The following is a 26,466-nucleotide window of genomic DNA, read 5'->3' as shown; positions in this document are numbered from 1 at the left end:
ATGCATTGGATCGACCTTCCCGTGGTGCATCCCGTGAGTACCCATTCATTGGGGAAACTGATGATCCTTCCTAGCCGACTGAATCCACATGGATCCCAGTCACTTTCAAAGCCATTAACTGGCTACGGAAGAAGGGCAAATGCTAGAAGAAGAAGAAGATCATGTCATGGAGAGAACCATCTGTAGTCAGATGAAAGACCTCAATTCAGCAACCTGGAAGATGGCGCAGTGGAAAAAAGCATTGAACTCATCAGCATAAGGTCCTGAGTCCAATCCCCAGCACTATATATGCCAAACTAATATTCTCTCATAAATAAATATTTTTAAAGACCTCAGTGAGGGGGGCCACCCTTCAAATAAGACACGGTGATGAGTCAGTACTAATCTCCAGAATTTATTATGTGAGGTTTCAAAAGATAAATTCATGGCCCAGTATATATGATTCTCTGTTTCCTCTCAGATTACCTGAGCAAGAGATGTGGAGGTAAAAGCTAGGTAAATAAATAAATAAAAATAGATAAAATAAGAATAAACCTTTATATCTTATTGCTTTTCACCCAAGTTGCAGATGGTATTCCTTCCTACTCCCCGGGCAGACACCCTCACCCATGTGTCCTGGAGCCGCCCCTCCCCAGAGCCCTGCCCCACTAGGGACAGACAGACACAGGCTGGCGGTGTGGGTCCACCTGCCAACACCCATGTCCAGCGGAGAAGCAATGACAGAAGCCAGAACTCCCACCTTCTGCTCCCCATAAAGAATCTGGGTCCAGACTCCCAGAGGGATAAAGAACAGGAAGCTTCCAATGGAAGGGAGGGGACACAAAACTCTGGTGGTGGGAACTGTATGGAATCGTGCCCTTGTTATTTTATAATCTTGTTCATCATTATTAAACCACTAATAAAAATTATTAAATTAGAAAAAAAAAACCAGTTCCCAGCCCTTGAGCCCTGAGGCACCCCAATACTTCCATGAGCACTAGCAGGGGTCACTTGAGGGAGAGACTGCAGGTGCGACTCAATTTTATGTTGCCCAGAGTCCATGGTCAGCCAGCTGGGTAGCCCACAGTCATCACTGCTCACACACCGTCAAGTCACCGAGACAAAATGGCCAACTGCAGCGGTCAAGTCGAGTTCTCCACGGAATCATGCTGTGCTTCTAGCTGCTCAGACACATGCAGAGCAAAGCATCCTGCTCCAACTGAGCCATCTTCCTAACTCAAGGGCCCAGGTTGAACGCACACATCGTCATGCTCAAGGGCCCAGGTTCAAGCCCCCCACTCCCCATCTGCAGGGGGAACGCTTCACAAGCAGACAAATAGGTCTGCGGGTATCTTTTTCTCGTCCTCTCTTTCTTCCCCTCCTCTCTCAACTTCTCTCTGTTCTTTCAAATAAAATAGGCAGGGAGAAAAAAAAAAAAAGCTGCCAGGAAGAGTGGATTTGTCGTGAGCTCCAGAGATCACATCGGTGGCAACAAAAAAAATAAATAAAAATTAAAATTACAAAATAACTCAGAAAGAATGAATCATCATCCCCATGAACGCAGATGGGGTGGGGCAAAAGGAGGAGGTCAGAGGAGCAGGATCTCTCCACAACAGAACTAAAAATGAGCAGGTGGCCCTTGGCCATCTGTCCAACCAAAAGCATCCATCAACACTAAGGACCACACTCCTCTCAGTTACTTCCCAGTGAAAAAGAAGCACAGAGCTGAGCAAGCAAGCCAGATGACCAAAATGTCTAAGTCTTAACATTTTTTTCTTATAAGTAGCACCATTTTATCAAATTTGAGAAAACTTCAAATGTGGATAAATTAAGAATGAACGAGGGCCTGGTCATTCTGTCTTGTTATCTTGTCTCTACAACCCACACACAAAGGAAAATGGAGGGGCTAGGTAGTGATGCCCCTGCTCCCCACCTGCAAGGGGGAAAGCTTTGTGAGTGGTGAAGCAGGGCTGCAGGCGTCTGTCTGTCTCTCTTCCTATCTTCCCCATCCCTCTTGATTTCTCTGTCTCTATCCAATAAGTAAAATTAAAAGAACTCTTTAAAAAGCAAAACATGGATATATTCTAGGATTCTCAATTTAGTTAAACCTACAAAGCATGGAGGACGCTGTCATAAGTTATGGGGGCCAGCAGCCAAGAATACAGGTGCCGACATTCCTCCAAGTCTCTGTGGGAATCTCAGTTCAAGCCCCTGCTCCCCACCTGCAGGGGAATCGCTTCACAGGCGGTGAAGCAGGTCTGCAGGTGTCTTTCTGTCCCCCCTCCTCTCTCCATTTCTCTCTGTCTGTTGTAACAACGGTGACAACAATAATGACTACAACAATAAAACACAAAAGGGAGTAAATAGTTTTTTTTTTTTAAGTCTCTGTGGGAGGGAGCTGGGTGGAATGGCTTTCTGACCTCCCTGTGAACACCGCTCCTCCATGTGCTTGCCCTCGCTGTGACGCACAGGGGAACAGCTACGGGAGTCTGCGTCCTTGTCACAGTCACAGTGGAGGTCCGGCACACTCCACGCGACACACTGAATGGAGGGGTCGATGGCCGGTCAGGTCTCAGATATAGCTCTTTGCAGCTGAGAGCAGGAAGGGGGCAACTCACTGGGCCTTTGTGAGGACACAGCCACACACCACCTGTTCATTCTCACCTGCGGGTCAGAAGCCACCCCAGGGACCATGACTTACCCGCACCTGGGGTTGGAACGCACTTGCTAGAGAAAGAAGAGGCAGCAGTCATCCCAGGGGCACTGGAGACTTGCAGGCCTGCCCATTCGCCCTCTCTCCTCGCCTCCACCACTCCACCACATCCCCAGTAGTTAGCAAACAGCCTCCTAAGATATGAACAGGTCTGCGGCCAAACCACCCTGAACACGCCCGATCTCGACTAAGATACGGACAGCTTGAATAAGATGAGAAGACCTGAGAGTTCTGTGGAATAAGAATCTCTAACTTAAGAGAATCTCCGCCTTTCTATGCAGGACGTGTGCCCTCGACAATCGCTTAAACGCTAAGCAGCTTCAGACGCTCCCCCCCCCCCGTGCACCTCTTCCTGAACCCGTCGCATTTTAAGAAGGTTCTGCCGAAGTTGAAAAACAAGATCAGAAAAGAAAACACAAGTCGAACCTGAACTGGAATTGGCGTATTGCACCCAAGTGAAAGACTCTGGGGCGGGTGGGTGGCTGGGTGGGGAGAATACAGGTCCATGGAGGATGATGAATGACATAGCGGGAGTTGTATTGTTAAATGGGAATCTGGGGAATGTTATGCATGTACAAACTATTGTATTTACTATTGAGTGTAAAGCATTAATTCCCCAATAAAGAAATCAATTCTAAAAAAAAAACTGAAAAACACAACAAAACAAGGGAAACAGACAGGAAAGTAAATAAATAAACATAAATTTTTTTTTAAAAAAAAAAAAAGAAGGTTCTGCCGAAGTTACATTCAACACGAGCCCTTTGTCAAGTCCCAGCTGGATCAGCTGTGGCCGCGAGCAAAGCAGTTTTGTTTGTTGTTGTCGATCAGCACTGAGGCTCCCAGCCTGACCACAGCCGCCGCCCAGCTTCTTCACTCCATGTCCCCCTGGGAAATCTGCTAAGTCAACAAAATGGCCTTCAGAAATAAAATGGTGTAGTAAGTAGGCAACCCCAAGATGTCATGGGCTCTACAGGAAGGACTGTGGGAGACTCAGTGGAGGGACAGGGGCTTCCTGAGCAACTACTAGGGCTGTCCTTGGCTTGGCCTTCTCTTCACTGGGCAGGAAGGGAACACACTAGCCAGACCGACTGCTAATAAAACTGCAGAGTCTACACCACAGAGTAGTGCTTTCATACGAATCACACCATCTCCTTCCTAGTGTACGATTTCAAGTCAATACATCTTGCAAACAAAGTTTCCCTCCCTCCCACCCACCCCCCCCAAAAAAAAAAAAAAAAAGACATTACAGATTGGCAAGTTTTCTTACAAAAATCAATCAAACATGTTCCCCTCCACCTCTCTGAAACCCGTCCTTTTCCTGAGCTTCACTCCCTCCAGTAAATCAAACACAACAGCTTCAGCTCCCGGAGTCTACAAAGGCTGCTCCAGTGCGCATTCAGGCGACAGAAAAGAGCAAGTCTGCAAATCCCCAGGAGAGCTGAAGGCGGCTCGCGGCGGAGGCCGTGCGGAAGTGCTTCCAAGACTCTTTCAGCCCAAGACTTTGTCCACGTCACAATCGAGGTCACAGGGCAGAGCTGACAGAGTGCTGCCCGTCCTTGTGTAAGCCTCCTCCGCTGGAGCTTTCTTGCAAGCAGCTGCGGCAGCTGTCGCCTGGGCATGGAATTCCTTTGCCCTCTGATCTTTGCACCTAGGAGAGCACAATGCAGAACAGAATGTGTTTATGTCACCCCTCTTCCCAGGGGTGTGAAGCGCCCAATGTAACTGCATGGATCCTCACAACACCCCTGTGAGGTAGGTCTGTGGAGGGTGTGTCGTCCCCACGAAACAGGCGGGAGATGAGGTGCACAAGAATTATGGGACTGGCCTTCAATCACACAGCTGGCCATTGGCAGGGCTTGTCAGAGTCAGCCTTCAACGGGCTAGCACCTCCCACGTGCATTTACTTCAGGGTTCGGTGAGAATCTATGGATTTTATTTGACTTATCTCAAGACACAATAGACACACAGAAAATACAAGCAGCTCCCCGAGAACACTGTCCCCTACATGTTTTTTTTTCTGTTGACATGTCTCATTACTTTGAACCCTGGAGAATAAAGGGTGCTCAAGAATCTGTCTTGACTACACCCCCAAAGTAAAGAAGACCGCTACCAACAGTCTGGAGAACCATGGCTTCCATCTGCTCTAACACACAGTATTAATCTTCTCATGAAAACAAAAATGGATTTCAGGAACCATGCTGACTTTTTGTTTGTTTGTTTGTTTCTGCCTGTTTTGTTTTCAATGGAGTTGTCTGAATGGTTCTGTGTTTCATTTGTACAAAAAAAGGAGGAGAAGGAGAAGGAGGAGGAGGAGGAGGAGGAGGAGGAGGAGGAGGAGGAGGAGGAGGAGGAAGAGCGACAGAAAGAAAAGAAAAAGAAAAAGAAAGAACTAAGGCTGCTACAGTCCAGTCAGCTCCTGAGGACCGTGCCACGCACAAGGAAGCGCTCCCAGCCCTGCGGCGGCGTTGCTGCCTGGGAAACCAAAGCCCAGGAGGCGGCAGCAGACCGCCGGGGTCTGGAGCGTCACTTGCACTGTTCGTGGTCTGTGTAGTCCTCCATGTCCACGTCCGAATCAAAGAGCGAGTGTCCGGTGAAGTCTGTGTCCGGGGTTCTGGAAAAACTGTTTTCTGCTCCCTCGTCTTCCAAGGTCTCTGTCCTTGAGTAAAAGCTGAAATCCAGCAGGGGCGTGTGTGTCCTGCCGCCTTCGCTGCTCTCCTCAGACTCGTAGGTGGTGTTGTCATCCTCGTGGTACCACTCAGGCCAGAATTTCCTCCTGATCCTCTCACAGTACATGGCAAGGTTGATCAGCTCCCCTGCAGGATGGCAAGGAGAGCCAGGGTTAGTTCCCAAAGGCAGCCGGGCACCAGCCACTCAGCTTCTGGAAAACTGGACGCATGGAGTGAGGCGGATATGAATGATGATTTTTCACAGAGGTGCTATCAAAATATTAGATTTTACACAAAGAATAAGAAAGGTGGGGCCAGGCCTGGTCAAGCGTTGATGTTACATCACGCAAGGTCCCCACCTGCAGGGTAAAGCTTCACGAGCGGTGAAGCAGGGCTGCAGGTGTCTCTCTGTCTCTCTCCTCCCTCTCTCTCCCCCTCACCTCTCAATTTCTCTCTGTCATCCAATAATAAATAAAGCTGTCAGTCTCAGGCAAATAGTATGAAAGACATGGGCCCCTAGGAACATACCTAAAATAGGATTCCTACCTTCTTCCCACACAAAGACTCCTAATTTCATGTTTATTAAACACTTTGTCCTGCTTTATATCTTACTGCCTTCCAGACACCTAGTTGCAGATGCTGCCATGACGCCAGCCTGACTTCCCTGGGCAGACGCCCTCCCCCATGTGTCCTGGAACCTCCCTCCCCAGAGCCCTGCCCCACTCGGGACAGACAGACACAGGCTGGGGGTGTGGATCCACCTGCCCACGCCCAGGTCCAGCGGAGAAGCCATGACAGAAGCCAGAACTCCCACCTTCTGCTCCCCACAAAGAATTTGGGTCCAGGCTCCCAGAGGGATAAAGAACAGGGAAGCTTCCAGTAGAGGGGACGGGACAGGGACTCTGGGGGTGGGAGCTGTCTGGACTTGTCCCCCTCTTATCTTACAATCTTGTCGATCATTATTAAATCACTAATAAAACTTAAAATATATATTAAGAAAAGAAAAGAGATCGTTTAAGAAAAGTAAAGAAAGTGGGAGAAAGTTCAATCTGGAGAGTGGCTAAGTGAGACTTGGGAACGAGTCCTATGTGGCACAGAGGGACAGGGATCTACCCAAAACGGCAGCTGAATCACCATCATTTGGTTCTGTGGGTCATTTTATTGTTTCCTGGTTGCTACCAAGAAGGTTGGTGCTTTCCCTTGTTCAGATTTAGATTAACTGATGGCACATGAAAATACACCAACTGCTACTTAGATTAAGCCAGCCAGAAATAATCGTTCATTCCACAAATATGTATAGTGTTACTCTAAGGTGAAACTCTAACACGCATTTGAAAATAGTTTTTATCAGGGTGGGATGTTTACCCTAAATAATTCACAAAGTAGATAACACAAAACTGTCTTTATGGATCGGTGTGCCTGCAAATGTGATCATTAAAATGATAAAATGTATGTTTTAATTTTTAAATACAGTTCCACAGCTATATAATGATTTTACAACTTCTTTGCTATGTGAATCAAAGAGACACTGCAGTTAAGTCACTAAAACTGCTCAGGCGTTCATCTGAAACACAGCACTTCCTACTTACAAGTGAAAAAAAGAAGGAAACTGTGAGATTTTGTCTTTGAGCCACCAGATGGCAACATTGCTTATGAAGATAAAATGTGTCACTGGCTCACAGAGCTTTACTGCCTTGCAAATACTCTTTGGATGTCTCTTTTCTAAGTCATATAAACATTCAAGTTAATTCCGGTCTTCGTGTTTACTTTCAGAAACCTCTTCGATATAGATAAACACAAAACAAAAGATTGTCCAGTAATTCTGTCTGCACGATAGAGTGTCTGCATTTCTATTCTTTGTTTCCCATTATTTTCCTTTCACTTTTTTTTTTTTTCCAGAGCACTGCTCAGCTCTGGCTTATGGTGGTGCAGAGGATTGAACCCGGGACTCTAGAGCCTCAGGGAGAAGAGTCTGTGCGGATCTACCCGAACCCTGAATGTTTATTCTTCCAGCTATTCACTTACTTGTATAAATGTGCATATGTACTTACATTTTGCTTCCTGCCCTTCTTTTAACTTAATGCATAATGAACTTTCTTCAATTCCACACCTTAATATTGCTAAATATTTCATTATCATAGTCTCACTGTGTCACTGTGTCACTACTGAGCCCCTGTTTTTGGCCATTTAGATGGTTTCTATATTCACAGCTCTACTAATTTTGGTTGGCAACTATTTCGTTTGCTATCAAGGAAAACAAGACACTCTCTTTTGAAAATCAGAAATCTGTGTGTAAATGTGGTATAAATACATAAAGAAAACAAAAAGGCACCTATAATCTCACCAATCAAAGAGTATCAACACCTTGTATTCTAATTACGTTTACTATTTGTTCACTCTCATTCTTATATCATGATTATTATTACCCCCACAACATTATTGTGAACACGTTCTCATACCATTAAAATGTGCCAAAACTTGATGGCTATTTATTTCTTAAATTAATGCATCTTCACAAAGTGTTAAAAAGCAAATTCCCATTGCTGGCTCCAGCGGTAGAGCAACGGGTTAAGCGCACGTGGTGCGAAGCACAAGGACCCGCACAAAGATCCTGGTTCGAGCCCCCGGCTCCCCACCTACGGTGAAGCAGGTCTGCAGGTGTCTGTCTTTCTCTCCCAGCTCTGTCTCCTCTCCTCTCTCCAGTTCTCTCTGTCCCATTCGACAAGAGTGTTAACAATAACAACGATAAAACAAAGGCAGCAAACGGGGAAAATGGCCTCCAGGAGCAGTGGACTCGTACAGGCGCTGAGCCCCAGTGATAACCCTGGAGGCTGGGGGTCGGTCGTTAGCGCAGCAGGATAAGCGCACTTGGCGCAAATCGCAAGGACGGTACAACGATGCTGGTTTGAGCCCCCGGCTCCCCACCTGCAGGGGAGTGGCTTCACAGGCGGTGAAGCAGGTCTGCAGGTGTCTGTCTTTCTCTCCTCCTGTCTTTTCCTCCTCTCTTGATTTCTCCCTGTCCTATTCAACAACAACAATAATAACAACAAAAGTAACAAAAAGGGAAAATAAATATTTAAAAATTATAATAAATAAATAATAATAAAATAAAATAACCCTGGAGGCCAAAAAAAAAAAAAAAAAAGCAAATTCCCTTGCAATCTGTAAGCCAGTGGACTTATATGGGTCCCAGATCACCATTTTCAGTCTTTTAAGATCACAGTAACTCAACTCACACTGTGTAAAAGTCCATTCTCGCTGCCACCTTCTCAAGGATTTAAAAAAGTATTTACTGAGTTGTTCTGCTGATCAGAACACAGAGAGGGAGATGCCGAAACTCTAGCCTGGCAGACACACAGTGCCGGAGACTGGACTGGAGCTCTGGCAGGCAGGCACGTCCGGAGCTTGACTGCTGACACGCCTACTTGGCAGCCTCATGGACCAAGGAATCTCATGGACACAGCCACGCGCAAGAAACAGAAATGTCATCACCCTCGTGTGGCCTCCCCAGGCCCTGCCCTCACTGCAGAGCAGCCATGGTGGGGACTCCCCACTCTCTGAAGGGAGGCTGGTCAGCCTGCTCTGCCCCTCGAGGAAGACGGGTCCTGACATGAGAGCAGCCGAGAATGTTCCCAGCTGCGCCCATGGGCTGTGACCTCAGACTGACAGGGACTCAGAGGCCACACAGGCTCCTGTGCTGACTGTGAATAGACAGGGGCCCTGGGTCAGGTGGATGGGATAAAGTTGATTATATCTATGTACTTTCTTCAAGTTTGGGAGCTACTCTCTGTCTTTCTTTAAAAATATTTATTTATTTATTCCCTTTTGTTGCCCTTATTGTTTTATTGTTGTAGTTATTGTTGTTATTGATGTCGTCATTGTTAGATAGGACAGAGAGAAATGGAGAGAAGAGGGGAAGACAGAGGGGGAGAGAAAGACAGACACCTGCAGACCTGCCTCACCGCCTGTGAAGCGACTCCCCTGCAGGTGGGGAGCTGGGGGCTTGAACCGGGATCCTCACGCCGGTCCTTGTGCTTTGCGCCACATGCGCTCAACCCGCTGCGCTACCACCGCCCGGCTCCCTGTTCTCAGTCTTCACCCAGCGTTCTAGCCGTAGTCTCCGTTCCGACCATCTTCCTAGACAATTTTTTTTCTGTTTCTTTTTCTATTTATTTATAGATGTTTTATTCATTTTCTTTTAATGAGAGAGAAATAAAAAGGAAAAGAGACTTGAGCACTGTTCAGCTGTAGTGCTGGGGATTGAACCTGGGACCTCGAGCCTTAGGCAGGAGAATTTTGCAGAACCACTATGCTGCCTCCCCAGCCTAATACTCTTTTTCTTTCTTTTTCATTTTTTACTAGTGATTTAATATTGATTTACAAAATGATCAGATAGCAGTGGTATAATTCCACAGCTTTCCCACCACCAGAGTTGTGTTAGACAATGTTTTCAGTCCACCTGCATGTGAGCTGTCAGGCTCAGGCAAAAATTACTAACGTCATGGGCCCCTTGGAACAGACCCAAAACAAGACTTCCCAGCTTCTTTCCACCCTCAAATCCCTATGCTCTATTCCTACTTTTCGATTACATTTTTAATTTTTTTTCTTTAATCTTATTATTTATTGGATAAAGACAGCAGAAATTGAGGGGAAGGTAGGGAGAGAGACAGGTAAGAGAGACACCTGCAGCACTACTTCACCACTTGCAAAGATTTCCCCCTGCAGGTGGAATCTGGGGACTCGAACCTGGGTCCTTGCACCACCTTGGCCCCTTTTCTATTACTTTTTATTAAACATTTTGCCCTGCTTTGTATTTTTCAGCTACTCAGGTACAGATGTTTCCATGATGCCAATCTGACTTCCCTGCCCAGATGACCTCACCCATGTGTCCTGGAACCTCCCCCTCCCCAGAGCCCTGTCCCACAGGGAAAAATAGAAACAGGCTGAGGGTGTGGATCCACCTGCCAACACCCATGTCTAGCAGAGAAGCAATTACAGAAGCCAGAGCTCCTGCCTTCTGCTCCCCATAGAGGATTTTGGTCCATATACCCAGAGAGGAGGAGAAATATCAGGGGAAGATGACCTGAGGGCTCTGAACTCCAATTCCACCAGGACCCAGAGACAGAAGAGGGAAGATGGACATTCAGAGTAGCAACAGGTATAGCTGTGACTTAGAAAGGAGGAAAAGACAGGACCATAGAAAAAAAATGGACAAATATATATATGAATACAGACAGTCATAGAAATAAAAGCCAACCCATATCTGTAACCTTGGGAAAAGTACTGTCATTTCCAATGGAGGGAATGGGAACACGGAACTCTGGTGGTGGGGACAGTACAGAATTATACCTGTCATCTTATAATTTAAAAACTGATTTTAGAAAGTCACTGTGGAGAGCCAGGTGGTAGCGCACAGGCGTAAAGTGTAAGGACTCCTGTTCTAGCCCCCGGCTCCCCACCTGCACGGGGGTCACTTTGCAAGCAGTGAAGCAGGTCTGCAGGTGTCTGTCTTTATCTCCTCCTCTCTTGATTTCTCTCTGTCCTATCAAGCAACAACAACAGCTATAACAACAATAATAACAACTGTAACAAGGGCAACAAAATGGGAAAAATGGCCTCCAGGAGCAGTGGATTTGTAGTGCAGGAACCAAGCCCCAGCGATAAGCCTGGAGGCAAAAAAAAAAAAAAAAAAAAAGTCATTGTCACTGATCCTTTTGGAAAGATGCATACAAAACCTTGGTTTATTTTGTCCCCCGGGAAAGCATGAAACAGGTCACCAGGTACTGCCACCATCCACAGGCAAGCAAAAGCCGGTGAGGGTAACAAGGGCTGTGTGATGCTGGGAAGCAGCAAGGAGTAACGCACACTTCACCACAGGCCCGGCCTGGGACAGCTCTGCTTAGCTAAACAACATCCATCCCCTAGACGTAGACGTGCGCCCCAGAAGCTTCTAGAAAAGCAGAGTCTGCCCACTAGACCCATAGGAGTGCACACACCAGTGACTCCAGCCTTTCCTCCGTTTGTGGCTGCAGCAGGTGTCCTCTCACCTCTCATCCAGGACCACTATCCCATCGTCGCCAGGTGGCATTAATACTACGTCAATGTGCGATAACAAAAATGAACAATAACAGTAATGAAAAAACACATATCTAGCTTTCATTGTGTACCAAACACTGTTCAAAGTGCTTTAGCTCCTGAAATCACAGTACCTCCCTTACAATCCTTTGCAACAAACCTATGAGGCAGGCGCTATTATCAGTCCCAGTTGGACCAGGGGAAATGAAGCCATGGAGAGAGAGGCTAATTAACTCATGGCCCCAAGTCCTGCGCCAACAGAGTCAGGATTCAAACACAAGCAGTCTCCAGACTTGTCTTTCGCCAGGGCTCTGTGGTACCACTCCTGGGATGAGCTGCCCGCCTGCCTGCCTTAGAAGCTGACAGCTTTGGGCCACCTGCCACAATGAATTTTTCAAGAGAATTCTTTCTGGAGTCTCAAAAATTATGAGGGGCCCAATGCCAATAGTAGAAGGGTGTTGGATAGTAAGCCAGCTCCCCCTGGCTTCTGCTTAACCATATGCCTATATAGGGATAGATTTAATCCCATTCAAAGCTTTGGTCTATTTACATAAATCACTTTTACATTTATATAAAGCACCACACTCCCTCCAGGGCATTGGTGGTTTAGTGGTAGAATTCTCACCTGCTCCACCCCCTCTCCTTGTCACACCCTGATCCTCTCCTTGTCACACCCTGATTTTCACCAGTCACTTTTCACTCCACCCTCTCTACGTCACATCCTGTTTCCACCCTATTTGGCGAGTATAAAAACAGCTGCTCTTCTGATTAAAGACACTTGGAAATTGCTTTCCGGCTCCAAGAGTTCCAGAGGGTATCTCCTGCGAAGTTAGTGCGGCACGAGTTCCTGATCCCTCTCCCACGCAGCAGCCTAGATCGGCTCCAATTGAGTTCTCTCCAACCCAGAGAGCACTAGCTCGGGAAGAAGTACCCTCAGGCTATCCCGGCAGAAGGGTCTCTTTGGTGTAGTGAAGTGTGGTAGTGAGCCGTATACACACACAGACAAGTGTGAAACTATACTCCGGAAATCTTATAATGTTATAAATCAATGCCAAATCAATCAAAAGATGTAAGCTTCAGGGGCCGGGCAGTGGCACACCTGGTTAAGCACACATAGTACAAAGCAAGATCCCAGGTTCCAGCCCCAGGCTCCCCACTTGCAGGAGGGACGCTTCACAGGTGATGAAGCAGCTCTGCAGGTGTCTGTCTGTCTCTCTCCCTGTCTGTCTCCCTCTCCCCTCTCAATTTCTCTCCATCCTATCCAATAAAGTGAAGTGAAGAAAGAAAAAAAAGGGGCCACCAGGAGCAGTGCATTCGTAGTGCCAGCACTGAGCCCCAGTGATAACCCTGGAGGCAAGGAAAAAAAGGTAAACTTTATAAAGTAACAGAAAAAATATATTTTTCCAAGTATATTCAATAACTCAGTAACAATTTCATTCATTGTACTGATAAAAATTAAAATCCGATAACCTCCGACACTGACCAGAGTAGAAAGTGACACACTGCCAAAGCTGGCGGGAGCATAAATCACTGTTTGTTTTGAGGGGCTAATGGCCAACAGGCTCCTCTTTCACACGCAGGCACAACCCCTGGTTGGTGTCTAGGAACAGAACGGGGTCCTGATGTTACAGGCTTTTTTGAAAAGTAATTTTACCATTTATTGAAATTATTTTTCTTTTCCTTTTCTCATTTATTAAAAATTTAAACGCACATACCTGGTGGTCCAGGAGTCTGCTTTCAGTACTCTAGTCTACTAGGACAAAAGCATCACAGGCAGAGACACAGGCTTGCGGATGTCAGAGGCAGCACCCTGGGCCAGTTAAATACATGCAAACAACCCAAACGGCACCGGCAGGAACCAACTGCACAAAGTATTGGGTGTCAGTTCTACAGAACAATGTGAGGCTGTGAGAAAGGCCTGATATTAAGTGAGACAAGTTACTAGGGAATGGAAGATTCCAGTGCGGCTTCTGTCTGGGACTGTCCTCTAGCAGAAAGCCAGCCAGTCAACTGCCTCTGAGAACTCTCCTCTCCAGCGGCCGCCAATCTTTTCCTAGCCAGTCACTGACTTATCTCCTGAATCTTCTGAATGAAAATAGTCCCCAATAAGCCAAATACACTGCAGTATATTAAAAGATTTATGACCTTCTCCTAATATTAACCCAACGAAATATTACAGATTGGTAGGGTATTCTATATTTTTATTTTTTCTTGTACAAACATGTATATAGCTGTTTTGGTGTGTGTGTATATATATATATATATATATATATATATATATATATATATATATATATATATATATATATCACTGCTCACATAAATATGTTAACACTGTCTTTATAGAAATCAATTTAGGTGTTGAATGTAAAACATTAATTCCCCAATAAAGAAATAAATTTAAAAAAAACAAAAAGAAAAGAAATCAATTTAGGGAGTTGGGTGTTAGCGCAGCAGGTTAAGCACATGTGGTGCAAAGCGCAAGGACCAGGGCAAGGATCCCGGTTCGAGCCCCTGGCTCCCCACCTGCAGAGGAGTCGCTTCACAGGTGGTGAAGCAGGTCTGCAGGTGTCTATCTTTCTCTCCTCCTCTCTGTCTTCCCCTCCTCTCTCCATTTCTCTCTGTCCTATCCAACAATGATGACAACAACAATAAAACAACAAAGGAAACAAAAAGGAATAAATAAATATTTAAAAAATCAATTTAACAGGAGTTAGGTGGTAGCACAGCGGGTTAAGTGCACGTGGCGTGAAGCGCAGGGACCGGCGTAAAGATCCCAGTTCAAGCCCCCAGCTCCCCACCTGCAGGGGAGTCGCTTCACAGGCTGTGAAGCAGGTCTGCAGGTGTCTGTCTTTCTCTCCCCCCTCTGTCTTCCCCTCCTCTCTCCATTTCTCTCTGTCTTATCTAACAATAACAACAATAACTACAGCAACAATAAAAAAGGGCAACAAAAGGGAAAATAAATAAAAAAAGATTATTTTAAAAAAAGAAATCAATTTACCTATACAAATCAAAAGTTGTACAAATTTTAACTCAAAAAAATAATGAGATAAACATAAGTGCATTTCAAATTAATTTTGTTACAGCATATTAAGAAAAATTATTTGACACAACACATTAAGATCAGAAAAAAAATAATTACTTAAACTACATCCCAGTCATAGGTTAAGATATTAGACAAGTAGGGGGCCAGGTGGTGGCACACCTGGTTGAGTGCACGTTACAGTGTGCAAGGACCCAGGTTTAAGCCCCTTGTCTCCACCTGCAGGGGGAGAGTTTGAAAGTTTCGCTGGTGGTGAAGCAGGGCTGTAGGTGTCTCTCTGTCTCTCTCCCTCTCTATTTCCTCCTTCCTCTCAATTTCTGGCTGTCCCTATCCAATATAATAAATAAAATAAAAATAAATAAAAAAATTAGACAGCTACTTATGATATTGTTTTAAAGGATATTTAATGTCAAAGAGAGAAACTATCATATATAGTTGATTTGAAGCCTTTACATCATCCCTGCGTCAACATTCTGTTACAATACTCATGTAACTGATGACCAATGAAGATCCACGCGGTATAGCCCACACAGCTCTCTGGAAGGATGTGACCATGACTTCAATTTTTTTCAGTGTGTATATCTTTTTCAAATTTTGCCCCCAAAATATTTTATATACCTATTTTTATTCTTAGACATATGACATATTTATTTAATGAATGGTCAAAGTCCATCCCCCAACTCACCTAGATTAACGAAGATCTCTCTCTGTTTAAGATGGTTCTAGAAACAGCTGGGTCTGGACAGAGGTTACCAGATAAAGCAGACACACACACTACCCACGCCTGAGGGCCCGGATTCAAGGCCCTGGTTCCCGCCTACGGTGTAAATTCACAAGCACTGAAGACGCAGCTGTCTCTGCCACTATCACAAAAAAGGAAAGAGTTGGGCGCGGGCGAACATACTACCAAGTGTAAGGACCTGGGTTCAAGACCTTCCTCCCCACCTGCAGGGGGGATGCTTCACGACGGCCAAGCAGGTCTGCAGGTGTCTTTCTCTCTCTCCCTCTCAATTTCTCTCTATCCTAGCTAATAAAAAAAGAATAATTAGAAAAGAATGAAAAAGTGATGAAATGGTTTCTGTGGCTTTATAAATTACCTTAGGCGCCAAGAGGCTAATATTTACATATCCAAACACACACACACACACTCACTCACCAAGGCCCACAGACCCTGGCTATTTCAGATAAAGCGAAGGTGGAAAGCTATCTGCACTGAGCCATTCATGTCCCTGGGTGTGAGCTGGCTCTCAGTTAAGCAGGCTCCTGCGTATTTCCACCTCCCCTTCCGTCTGTTACTTCTTGGGGAAGTCTCCACCACACAGAAAGCCGAGGAAGGAGAGGAGCTGAGACCAGATTAGTAGTCTGACTGCACATTGGCTTTAGAAGAGGCACAGAGCTGGTGAGTACACTACGGTTCAGACACCCACTGAGGACTGGAGTGATTCATCCCCGGGGAGAGCTGGAGGCTCTCCGCTGGTTTTAAGAATCAGAGTGCACTGAACTATGCGACCCGCTCCCACCCCCAGCCCCCAGATAGAAAAGAAAATTCTCTGCAGATGATGGCGCCAGATTCTTCCAAATGTTTGTCTCAGGGCAGGACATAAAAATCAATCTTCAAAAAGAAGCTGACCATTTCTTTGACAAGAATACTAAATGCCTCAAGTTCTTCCAGGAAGTAAGAGGAGGAAGGGCCAAGTCATAAATAAATTAACAAAAAACGCTTTCTGTCTGCAGGCGGTGATTCTATAGGATCTGGTAGTGCTACTGGAAATGGATGCCCAACTGGCCCTCAGTAAGTAACAGGTGACCTCAGCAGCCGACTAGTACACAGGGTGTGTCTGTGAGACCGTCTTGCGTTCAACGCAAGTTTCAGCGTCTACATTCAAGGGAGTGCATGGGAGCTTGTGTGCAGAGAAGTATGTGCGCAGAGGTGGGTGTGGGGTGTGGGGAAGGGGTGGAGAAGTGGAGAGCAGGGAGCAGTAGGAATAGAGAAGACATGCCAAACACATCCCTGAGTGAACAGGAAAGCGACAGCTATACTTGAGGTCACCATAGAAGGAATCTGACGAACCCTGTCGCATCCATCAGAACGTCATCAGAAGCCCTCTGTGGCCTCCCCAGGACCTGCCCTCACTGCAGAGCAGCCATGGTGGGGACTCCCCACTCTCTGAAGGGAGGCTGGTCAGCCTGCTCTGCCCCTCAAGGAAGACGGGTCCTGACATGAGAGCAGCCAAGAATGTTCCAGCTGTGACCATGGGCTGTGAGCTCAGGCTGACAGGGACTCAGAGGCCACACAGACTCTGTGCTGACTGTGAACAGACACGGGCCCCGGGGCAGATCCATGGGGTTACAGTTAATGATATCTTTATACTTTCCCCATATTTGGGAGCTACTCTCTGCCCTAATCCAGCGTTCCAGCCCTATTCTCAACTCCGACACCAGCTTCCCAGACAATATGCTTAGTCCACCTGCATGTCAGCTATCAGGCTCAGGCAAAAATTACCACAGTCATGGGCCCCAGAACACGCCTAAAATAGACTTACTAGCTTCATTTCACCCTAATATCCCTATTCTCATGTGCTCTGTTCCTATTTGGTTCCTGTTTATTAAACAATTTGCTTTATTGAACAATTTATTTATTAAACAATTTCCGCTTTATATCTTACTGCCTTTCAGGCACCAAGACGCAGGTGCCATGAAGCCATCCTGACTTTCCTGGGCAGACGACCTCACCAACGCACCCCCAAACCTCACCTCTCCAAGAGCCCTGCCCTGCTGGTCATACTAGACAGCGGACAGACACAATGATCAAAGGAAGTTAAGGAAGACCAATAAAATAAAGGCACCAACTGCATTTAAATCCCATTCTAGAGACACGTATTAAGGTCACTACCTTAAATCCCAGAAGGAAACCTGGTATAAAATGTGCTAAGATCAGTCCAGGCAGAACACCAGGTGAGACGTCTGGTCTCTCCTCTACCCTTCTGTGTCCAGATCACAGAAAATCATTCCTGGCCCCAGACACCACAAGCTGGAGTCCCTAACCGAGAGCCTTCCTCTGCGGCACCCCTACCTTTCAGCCCGCAACTTCCCACACCTCCGAGTTCACAAGGCTCACCTTTGATCAGTCGCTCCGGTCTCGTCCCAGGCAAGGTCCACATTGCCTGTGCCAAATGTCCAAAGACAGTGGCGTCCAGAGTGGAGAGCTTGGGGCCCATGATGTATTTCTTGTCACCTGTAGGAGGCAGACCAAAGAAGTCAGTGGGCCAGCCCACGTGCTCATGTGGCCTTTAACACACTTCTTCTATCATGCCCTCAGTGAGCTATGCATCAGAAGCTTTGCAGTCAGAATACATACAGCCCTGTCCTTTAAACACACGCGCGCACACACACACGCACACATGCACACACACACACACACACACACACACGTATGTATGGAAAGCAAATTGAACAAATCTGTGATGTACCAACCCATAGAGAAATAAAGCAGGGAGGGAAGATAGCGTAATGGTTATGCAAAGAGACTCTCAGCCTGAGGCTCTGAAGACCCAGCTTCAATGCCCCACAGTACCATAAACTAGAGCTGAACAGTGCTCTGGTATGAAAGGAAGAAAAGGAAGGGAGGAAGGAAGGAGGGAAGGACGGAAGGAGGAAGGGAGGGAGGGAGGGAGGGAGGGAGGGAGGGAGGGAGGGAGGGAGGGAAAGAGAGGAGGGAGGGAGGGAGGTGGAAGAGTAAACAGATAAAAGCAGAGCCTAGCAAAGGAAGTAGGTCAGAGGCAGTTCCTGGGGAAAAGGAGTAATGGATGACCAGCAGACCTCTGGAGCTGCCCCCTTGACTCCAACTCCAGCAATTAAACTTTGAGATGCTTTAGAGCATGGGAGGGGTGCTTAAAACACTTCAAAAATAACCCACGCCAAGCACCCCCAAGCTCAGCACTTACATTACCAAAAATTTTTTTTTCAGGAAATAAAAACTTTAGAAGTCTGAAGGTGAGGAATTCCACGACGACCCCGTGATCTGGCAAGGTTCTCAGCACTAAGCCCCAGCTTGCCCAGGACACACTGCCGACAGAGACACCAGAGAGAGCGGGAGGTGGCTCAGTCAAGGAGCTTGTGCTCGGGGTTCTGTCCCTGAAGCCACGTAAACCGGCAGGACAGAAGTGTAATCTCTGTCTCCCAAAAAAAAAAATCAATCTTTTTTTTTTTTAAGAAAGATGCAACGAATCTACAGGTCCCGTCACAGACGTTGCACACTTGTTTCACACTAGCTCTCTCTTCCTTTGACATCGCAGCCTCTTTCCGGTCCTGTGGTCAGGACATCACCCACTGAAATCGCCTCAAGCTGTCTCCCGACTGCTGCCAGACGTGTCCTAAGAAGTGAGCCCCACCGGGTGGAACTGGATCTGCCCGGTTCACACCACTACCCGGGAGCCTCCTCATGACTTGAGCCCTCGAAGCCTTGGTTTTCTCACCTGGATAATGGGGGTGATATTAACGGGGCCTATTTCTTAGGGTTATTATGAGATTTTAAAAAAATTTTATTAATCCCATCACCAAAGACCTGTGTCCCTACCCCCAGCCCCTTAGATAAGCACCATAATTCTCCCCCAGTCTTAGAGGCGGGCTGACTAGCCTTGTGTGTGTTCAAGTCCCGGCAGTCTGCACGTGTGAAACCATCTAGAGTTGTCCTTTTTGTCTGATTTCCTTCATAAGCACAATCTTCTCCAGTTCCATCCATCTTATTCCCAAAGAACACAATATCATCTTTTTTTTTTTAATCAGTGAGTGTTACTCCACTGAGCATAAATCCCGTAACTTTTTAAAATATTTATTTATTTATTCCCTTTTGTTGCCTTGTTATATTGTTGTTATTGATGTCGTTGTTGTTGGATAGGACAGAGAGAAATGGAGAGAGGAGGGGAAGACAGAGAGGGGGAGAGAAAGACAGACACCTGCAGACCTGCTTCACCACCTGTGAAGCGACTCCCCTGCAGGTGGGGAGCCGGGGGCTCGAACCGGGATCCTTACACCGGTCCTTGTGCTTTGTGCCATGTGCGCTTAACCCGCTGTGCTACAGCCCGACTCCCGTCCTGTAACTTTTTTTTAAAATAATTTATTTATTCATGAGAAAGACAGGAGAGAGAGAATGAACCAGACGTCACTCTGGTACATGTGCTGCCGGGGCTTGAACACAGGACCTCACGGCTGAGAATTCGATGCTTTAGCCACTGCGCCACCTCCCGGGCCACTGTCCCATAACTTTTTTTAAATTCTTATTTATAAAATGGAAATATTGACAAGACCAGAGGCTAAGAAGGGTCCCAGAGCTTTTTTATCCAGGTATCTGTTGAAGGCCATTTCGGTTGCTTCCACAGTCTGGCTATGTATGTTGTGAAGAATCGAAGAAGACGCCACTTGCCAAACAGCTAGCACCACTCACGGGCGACTCTGATGACCGTCAGCTCTGTGGTGACAGGCCCGCCGGGTCCCCTGCCCGTCCGTGCGCCCTCTGAACTGAACACTGTAAGGCGTCTCTACACCCTGGCGCAACCCTTCACCAACCTTCCGTGGCTTGTGGGTTAAGTCGCGGCGCGAGCTGTGAGTCCCTGCAGCTGCGGGCACCGGGACTAAGCCGTGAGTACTGCTCAGGTCACCGGGACTAAGCCGCGAGTACTGCAGGTTACCGGGACTAAGCCGCGAGTACTGCTGGGGTCACGGGGACTAAGCCGCGAGTACTGCTCAGGTCACCGGGACTAAGCCACGAGTACTGCAGGTCACCGGGACTAAGCCGCAAGTACTGCTCTGGTCACCAGGACTAAGCCGCGAGTGCTGCAGGTCACCGGGACTGAGCCGCGAGTACTGCTCACAGGGTCGGTGTTGTGGGTCTCTGGAAGCCGGTGCTGGCTGAGGTCACAGGGCAGAGCCCCTCCCGACAGCTCCGGCCTCGCCGCTGCCCTGAAGGCCCCACGGAACCCAGCGCCCGGCCCGCCTGCTAGGGGCGCCCGGCCCGCCTCCCTCGCGCCACTGGGTTCGCCTGCGCCTTAGGCCCGCTGGCCCTTGGATCAGAACCACAGATCTGGGGCCGGGTGGGGGCGCAGCGGGTTAGGCGCATGTGGCGCAAAGCGCAAGGACCGGCATAAGGGTCCTGGTTCGAGCCCCCGGCTCCCCACCTGCAGGGGAGTCGCTTCACAGGCGGTGAAGCAGGTCTGCAGGTGTCTGTCTTTCTCTCCCCTCTCTGTCTTCCCCTCCTCTCTCCATTTCTCTCTGTCCTAACAACAACGACATCAACAACAACAACAATAACTACAACAACAATAAAACAACAAGGGCAACCAAAGGGAATAAATAAATAAGTAAGTAAGTAACCACAGTGGTCGACACAGCTGCGAATCTCAGGCCTTGCCGAGCCCGTGCCTCCAGGCGCTGATTTGGACTGCCGAGTGCAGTAGCACGTCCCGGGACGCGGCTGACAGAGCTGCTCAGGGGTCTCCCCAGGGGACACGGGTCACCCCCACGCTGGGCTCCCGCCAATTCGCACCCCAGCTCTGAACAGGCCGGGACGTCACTCCCACTCCCCGCTCTCCTCCTCAGGATGACCGGAAACTCCCCCTCTCACATGTGATCGTATGTAATAGGTAACACGGCCTTTTATTTCCGCCTCCAGGTTTATCCCGGAGCACAATGCCAGCACTACAGATCCGCTGCTCCCGGGGCCGCCTTCTTTTCTCCATTTCATCGGCTAGGACAGACAGAAGTGAGAGAGGGCGGGAGACAGACAGACGCCTGCAGACCTGCTTCACGGCCACGAAGCCTCGCCCCTGCAGGCGGGGAGCCGGGTGGGGACCCTGGGCATGAGCCGGTCCTTGCGCTGAACAGTGAGCAGCGCGTGCCTGAGCTCTGCGGCCGCCTGGCCCTTCCTCACCGTCCTGTCCCGTCAGCGGTGAGCTCCACCTTCCCCGCGTGGCAAGGCTCCTTCACTACGGTGCTGCTTTTCCTGTTGCGATCAGCAATCTGGGGAGAGAGGCCGGGAGGGGGGGCGGCGCACTGGGCCAAGTGCACGTATCACCATGTGCAAGGACCTGGGTTCGAGGCCCCACTCGCCACATGCGGAGGGGAGAGTCGTGGGGAATCTGAACCAAGACCATTCCCACATGTTTAAAGGTTCATCGCACACTGTCCCAGCAAAGAATTGAGGTGAAAACATGACTTTTAGGAATTTTAAGGTTTATTCAAAAAAAACTGAGAATACCCACATGTTGAAGTACACGTGAGGAGAGGGGGGAGGGAAAGGGAGAGAAGGGGAGAGGGAAAGAAAGGGAGAGAGGCAAAGGAGGGAGAGGGAGAGAGAAGGAGAGAGGGAAAGAAGGGGAGAGAGAGGGAGAGAGGGGAGAGAGGGAGAGAGAAAGGGAGAGAGGGGGAGAGGGAGGGAGAGGAAGGGAGAGAGGGAGAGAAGAAGGGAGAGAGGGGGAGAAAGGGAGAAAGGGGGATAGAGAAAGGGAGAGAAGGAGGCAGAGAGGGAGAGAGGGAGAGGAGGGAGAAAGGGGAGAGAGAGAGAAAGGGAGAGAAAGGGAGAGAGGGAGAGGGGGGATAGAGAAAGGGAAAGAGGCGGAGAGAGGGAGAGGGGGAGACAAGGGGAGAGAAGGAGAGGAGGGAGAGAGGGGGAGAGGGAGAGAGAAAGGGAGAGAGGGGAAGAGAGGGAGAGAGAGGGGGACAGAGAAAGGGAGAGAGGGGGAGAGAGGGAGAGGGGGAGACAAGGGGAGAGAAGGAGAGGAGGGAGAGAGGGGGAGAGGGAGAGAGAAAGGGAGAGAGGGGAAGAGAGGGAGAGAGAGGGGGACAGAGAAAGGGAGAGAAGGGAAGAGAGGGAGAGAGAGGGGGACAGAGAAAGGGAGAGAGGGGGAGAGAGGGAAGGAGAGACAGAGGGAAGGAGAGGGCGAGCCCTTGCTCACAGCTGGCGGCAGGCCCACCTTGGCAGAGAGCCCACACCCAGGTGACAGCTCAGCTCAGGAGCCCCAGCCCCGCCTCCACACCTGCCACCACTCCGTTCCCTCCCCCAAGGCTCCCCCAAGGCCGGTGTGCCCAGGCACTTCCTGTCGCTGCCAACTTCAGCCAGAGAGCAGGTCTCTCTCCCTATTTCCCTTCCTCAGTTTCTCTGTCCTACCCAGTAAAAAGTGCAAGGAAAACAATGGCCACTGGGAGAGATGGACCCAAAGCACCCGCAGTAATCCTGGCGGGAAGGGGAGGGGAGGGGAGGGGAGGGGAGCGGAGGGGAAAAGCAAAGGCCTGCAGAGAGACCCTATGAAACTGCTCATGACCCATTTTCTCCTCCAACTTCAGCGTCCCTGGGCAGGGCCGTCGTCAGAAACGGCGGCTCGCGGCTTGCGCCTCTCCTCTCCCCTGCCCTGCCCTGCCTGCAGCATCGCGGGCGAGCCTTCTGCTCCGCCCCGCCTGGAAGCCACTTCCCGGAGAGCTCACTTGCTCACACGCAGCTTGCCCTGGCCCGCACTTGACTCTTCGTCTACACTGCAGCACTGTCGTTATTTATCTTGTGGCTCCAGTCGGTCCGCCTTCGGTCTTCCTTCCGGAGGCTTAGCGCTTCTAGACAGGAAAGTGAATTTCGGTCCGACTGCGGGCGGGCGGCTGGAGATGAAGCGGCCGGGCTGAGCTTCAAGTCAGCAGCAGCTTCCGCTTCCAGCAAACAGCGCCAGATGCCCGGCCGGCCGGCAGCTACTCCTTCTGCTTTGTGTTTCCATTTCTGGTTACCTCTGTATTTGTTTATGGGCTAGAGAGAGACGGCCAGAAATCGAGGGGGAGGAGAAGATAGAGAGGGAGAGAGACAGAGAGACCTGCAGCCCTGCTTCACCCCTGCAGGTGGAGGCCGGAGGCTCGAAGCAAAGTCCTTGCACATTGTAACATATGAACTCGACCAGGTGTGCCACCACCCGGTCCCCAGCCAGCGGTGACTTGTTTTTGTTTTTGTTTTTTTAACCGAAATGGAAAGTTAAAGGCAGGCTTGTGGGACAGCATAATGCTTATGCAAATGGCTGTCGATCTTGATGCTCTGAGCTCCCTGGTGAAACACCCAGCACCACCACTACATGCTAGACTGAGCAGCGCTCTGGTCAAGAAAGAAAAAAAAAGAGGGACCAGGAGGTGGCGCACCTGGGTAATCACACACAGCACAGTGCTCAGGGCCTGGGTTCAAGCCCTGGTCTCCACCTGCAGGGGGGAAGCTTCACAAGTGGTGAAGCAGGACTGCAGCTGTCTCTCTCTCTCTCTCCCCCTCACTTCCCCTCCCCTCTCAATTGCTCTGTCTCCATCCAATGATAAATAAATAAATATTAAAAAAGAAAAGACAACCCCTGAGGCCGGGTGGTGGTGCACTGGGTTGAGCACATGTTACAGTGAGGAAGGACCCAGGTTCGAGCCCCCGGTCCCCACCTGCAGGGGAAAGCTTCACAAGTGGTGACGCAGGGCTGCAGGGGTCTCTCTGTCTCTCTCCTTCTTTGTCATCCCCTCCCCTCTTGATTTCTGACTGTCTCTATTCAACAAATAAAGATAATTAAAAATTTTTTTAAAATAAAAAGAAACTTCCTAGAAGGAAAAAAAAAAAGAAAAGTTAAGAGCTGTTTTGAAAGGCACCTACAGAGACGAAGGCCCCGGGGCTCCCCGTCAGTGGTAAGGGCTGCACCAGCGTCTACGTCTACGGGGACGGACAGCAGCAGCTGCGAGGTCTCTGGGCACCTGCCATGGCCCACACATCTCCAGGCTGGGGCGCGGACCCACCCATGACCGCCAAGCACGAACTGAGGCTCAGATGTCTGAACCCCTGGAGGTGGAGGAGCAGGTTCCATCAGACCTCCGGGAGACGGTCCACCTGGCCAGCTGCTGGGCACCCAGGGCACCTAGAGATCCATCGGCCTGAGTGTGGGCTCCTGGGGAGCCTACTGTGGGAATGAGGCTACTGTAGGGAATCAGCCTACTGTGGGGAATGAGCCGACTGTGGGAATGAGCCTACTGTGGGGAATGAGCCGACTGTGGGAATGAGCCTACTGTGGGGAATGAGCCCACTGTGGGAATGAGCCTACTGTAGGGAATCAGCCTACTGTGGGGAATGAGCCGACTGTGGGGAATGAGCCTACTGTGGGGAATGAGCCTACTGTGGGAATGAGCCTACTGTGGGAATGAGCCGAATGTAGGGAATCAGCCTACTGTGGGAATGAGCCTACTGTGGGAATGAGCCTACTGTGGGAATGAGCCTACTGTGGGGAATGAGCCTACTGTGGGGAATGAGCCTACTGTGGGAATGAGCCTACTGTGGGGAATGAGCCTACTGTAGGGAATCAGCCTACTGTGGGAATGAGCCCACTGTGGGGAATGAGCCCACTGTGGGGAATGAGCCTACTGTGGGAATGAGCCTACTGTGGGAATGAGCCTACTGTGGGAATGAGCCTACTGTAGGGAATGAGCCGACTGTGGGGAATGAGCCGACTGTGGGGAATGAGCCTACTGTGGGGAATGAGCCGACTGTGGGGAATGAGCCTACTGTGAGGAATGAGCCTACTGTGAGGAATGAGCCTACTGTGGGAATGAGCCTACTGTGGGAATGAGCCGACTGCGGGGAATGAGCCGACTGCGGGGAATGAGCTGACTGCGGGGAATGAGCCGACTGCGGGGAATGAGCCTACTGTGGGAATGAGCCGACTGTGGGGAATGAGCCGACTGTGGGGAATGAGCTTACTGTGTAGAATAAGCCTACTGTGGGGAATGAGTCCACTGTGGGGAATGAGCCTACTGTGGGGAACGAGCCTACTGTGGGAATGAGCCTACTGTGGGGAATGAGCCTACTGTGGGGAATCAGCCTACTGTGGAAATGAGCCTACTGTGGGAATAAGCCTACTGTAGGAAACGAGCCTACTGTGGGAATTAACCTACTGTGGGGAATCAGCCTACTGTGGGAATGAGCCTACTGTGGGGAATGAGCCTACTGTGGGGAATCAGCCTACTGTGGGAATGAGCCTACTGTGGGGAACGAGCCCACTGTGGGAATTAACCTACTGTGGGGAATCAGCCTACTGTGGGAATGAGCCTACTGTGGGGAATGAGCCTACTGTGGGAATTAACCTACTGTGGGGAATGAGCCTACTGTAGGGAACGAGCCTACTGTGGGGAATCAGCCTACTGTGGGGAATCAGCCTACTGTGGAAATGAGCCTACTGTGGGAATGAGCCTACTGTAGGGAACGAGCCTACTGTGGGGAAAGAGCCTACTGTGGGAATTAACCTACTGTGGGGAATCAGCCTATTGTGGGAATGAGCCTACTGTGGGGAATGAGCCTACTGTGGGAATGAGCCTACTGTGGGGAATCATCCTACTGTGGGAATGAGCCTACTGTGGGGACTGAGCCTACTGTGGGGAATGAGCCTACTGTGGGGAATCATCCTACTGTGGGAATGAGCCTACTGTGGGGAATCAGCCTACTGTGGGAATGAGCCTACTGTAGGGAACGAGCCTACTGTGGGAATGAGCCTACTGTGGGGAATGAGTCCACTGTGGGAATTAACCTACTGTGGGGAATCAGCCTACTGTGGGAATGAGCCTACTGTGGGGAATGAGCCCACCGTGGGAACGAGCCTACTGTGGGGAACAAGCCTACTGTGGGAATGAGCCTACTGTGGGGAATGAGCCTACTGTGGGGAACAAGCCTACTGTGGGAATAAGCCTACTGTGGGGAATGAGCCTACTGTGGGGAAAGAGCCTATTGTGGGAAGTGAGCCCAGCACATGTTGGGAATGTGCCCAACACAGCAGACTGAAAGATAAGCTTTGACTTCTAACAGGTGTAAAACTTCTTATCTAAATAACCTGACTCAGCTCCCACCATGCACCACAACACAGTTAGCATTCTCTCCTCTGCTGACAGGATGCCCAATTAGCCAGCAGGGATTAGCGGGGATGGCATATTTCTTATTGCCAGCCACATAACAAATC

The 26,466-nt window shown here is 49.2% G+C and overlaps 1 protein-coding gene across 5 annotated transcripts in view; it reads right to left on the bottom strand.

The window, feature by feature from the left end:
• FAXC (failed axon connections homolog, metaxin like GST domain containing) overlaps positions 1 to 26,466 on the bottom strand; it is a 310,211-nt gene that overhangs the window by 245,769 nt on the left and 37,976 nt on the right. For 2 of the 5 annotated variants that reach the window (XM_060190737.1, XM_060190733.1), the window contains 2 exons: positions 17,595 to 17,711; positions 3,941 to 5,505 (listed from right to left, as the gene is read on the bottom strand). In XM_060190737.1, coding sequence (XP_060046720.1) covers positions 5,216 to 5,505; positions 17,595 to 17,711 — 407 coding nt within the window. In that variant the 3' untranslated portion in view covers positions 3,941 to 5,215. Of the gene's footprint in view, positions 1 to 3,940; positions 5,579 to 17,594; positions 17,712 to 26,466 lie in introns of those variants that run through there. The other 3 variants (XM_060190734.1, XM_060190735.1, XM_060190736.1) reach the window with 2 other exon arrangements.

This window comes from Erinaceus europaeus, chromosome 4 (assembly GCF_950295315.1).
Source record: "Erinaceus europaeus chromosome 4, mEriEur2.1, whole genome shotgun sequence".
NCBI lineage: Eukaryota > Metazoa > Chordata > Mammalia > Eulipotyphla > Erinaceidae > Erinaceus > Erinaceus europaeus.
This window is presented reverse-complemented; position numbering and strand designations above follow the sequence as displayed.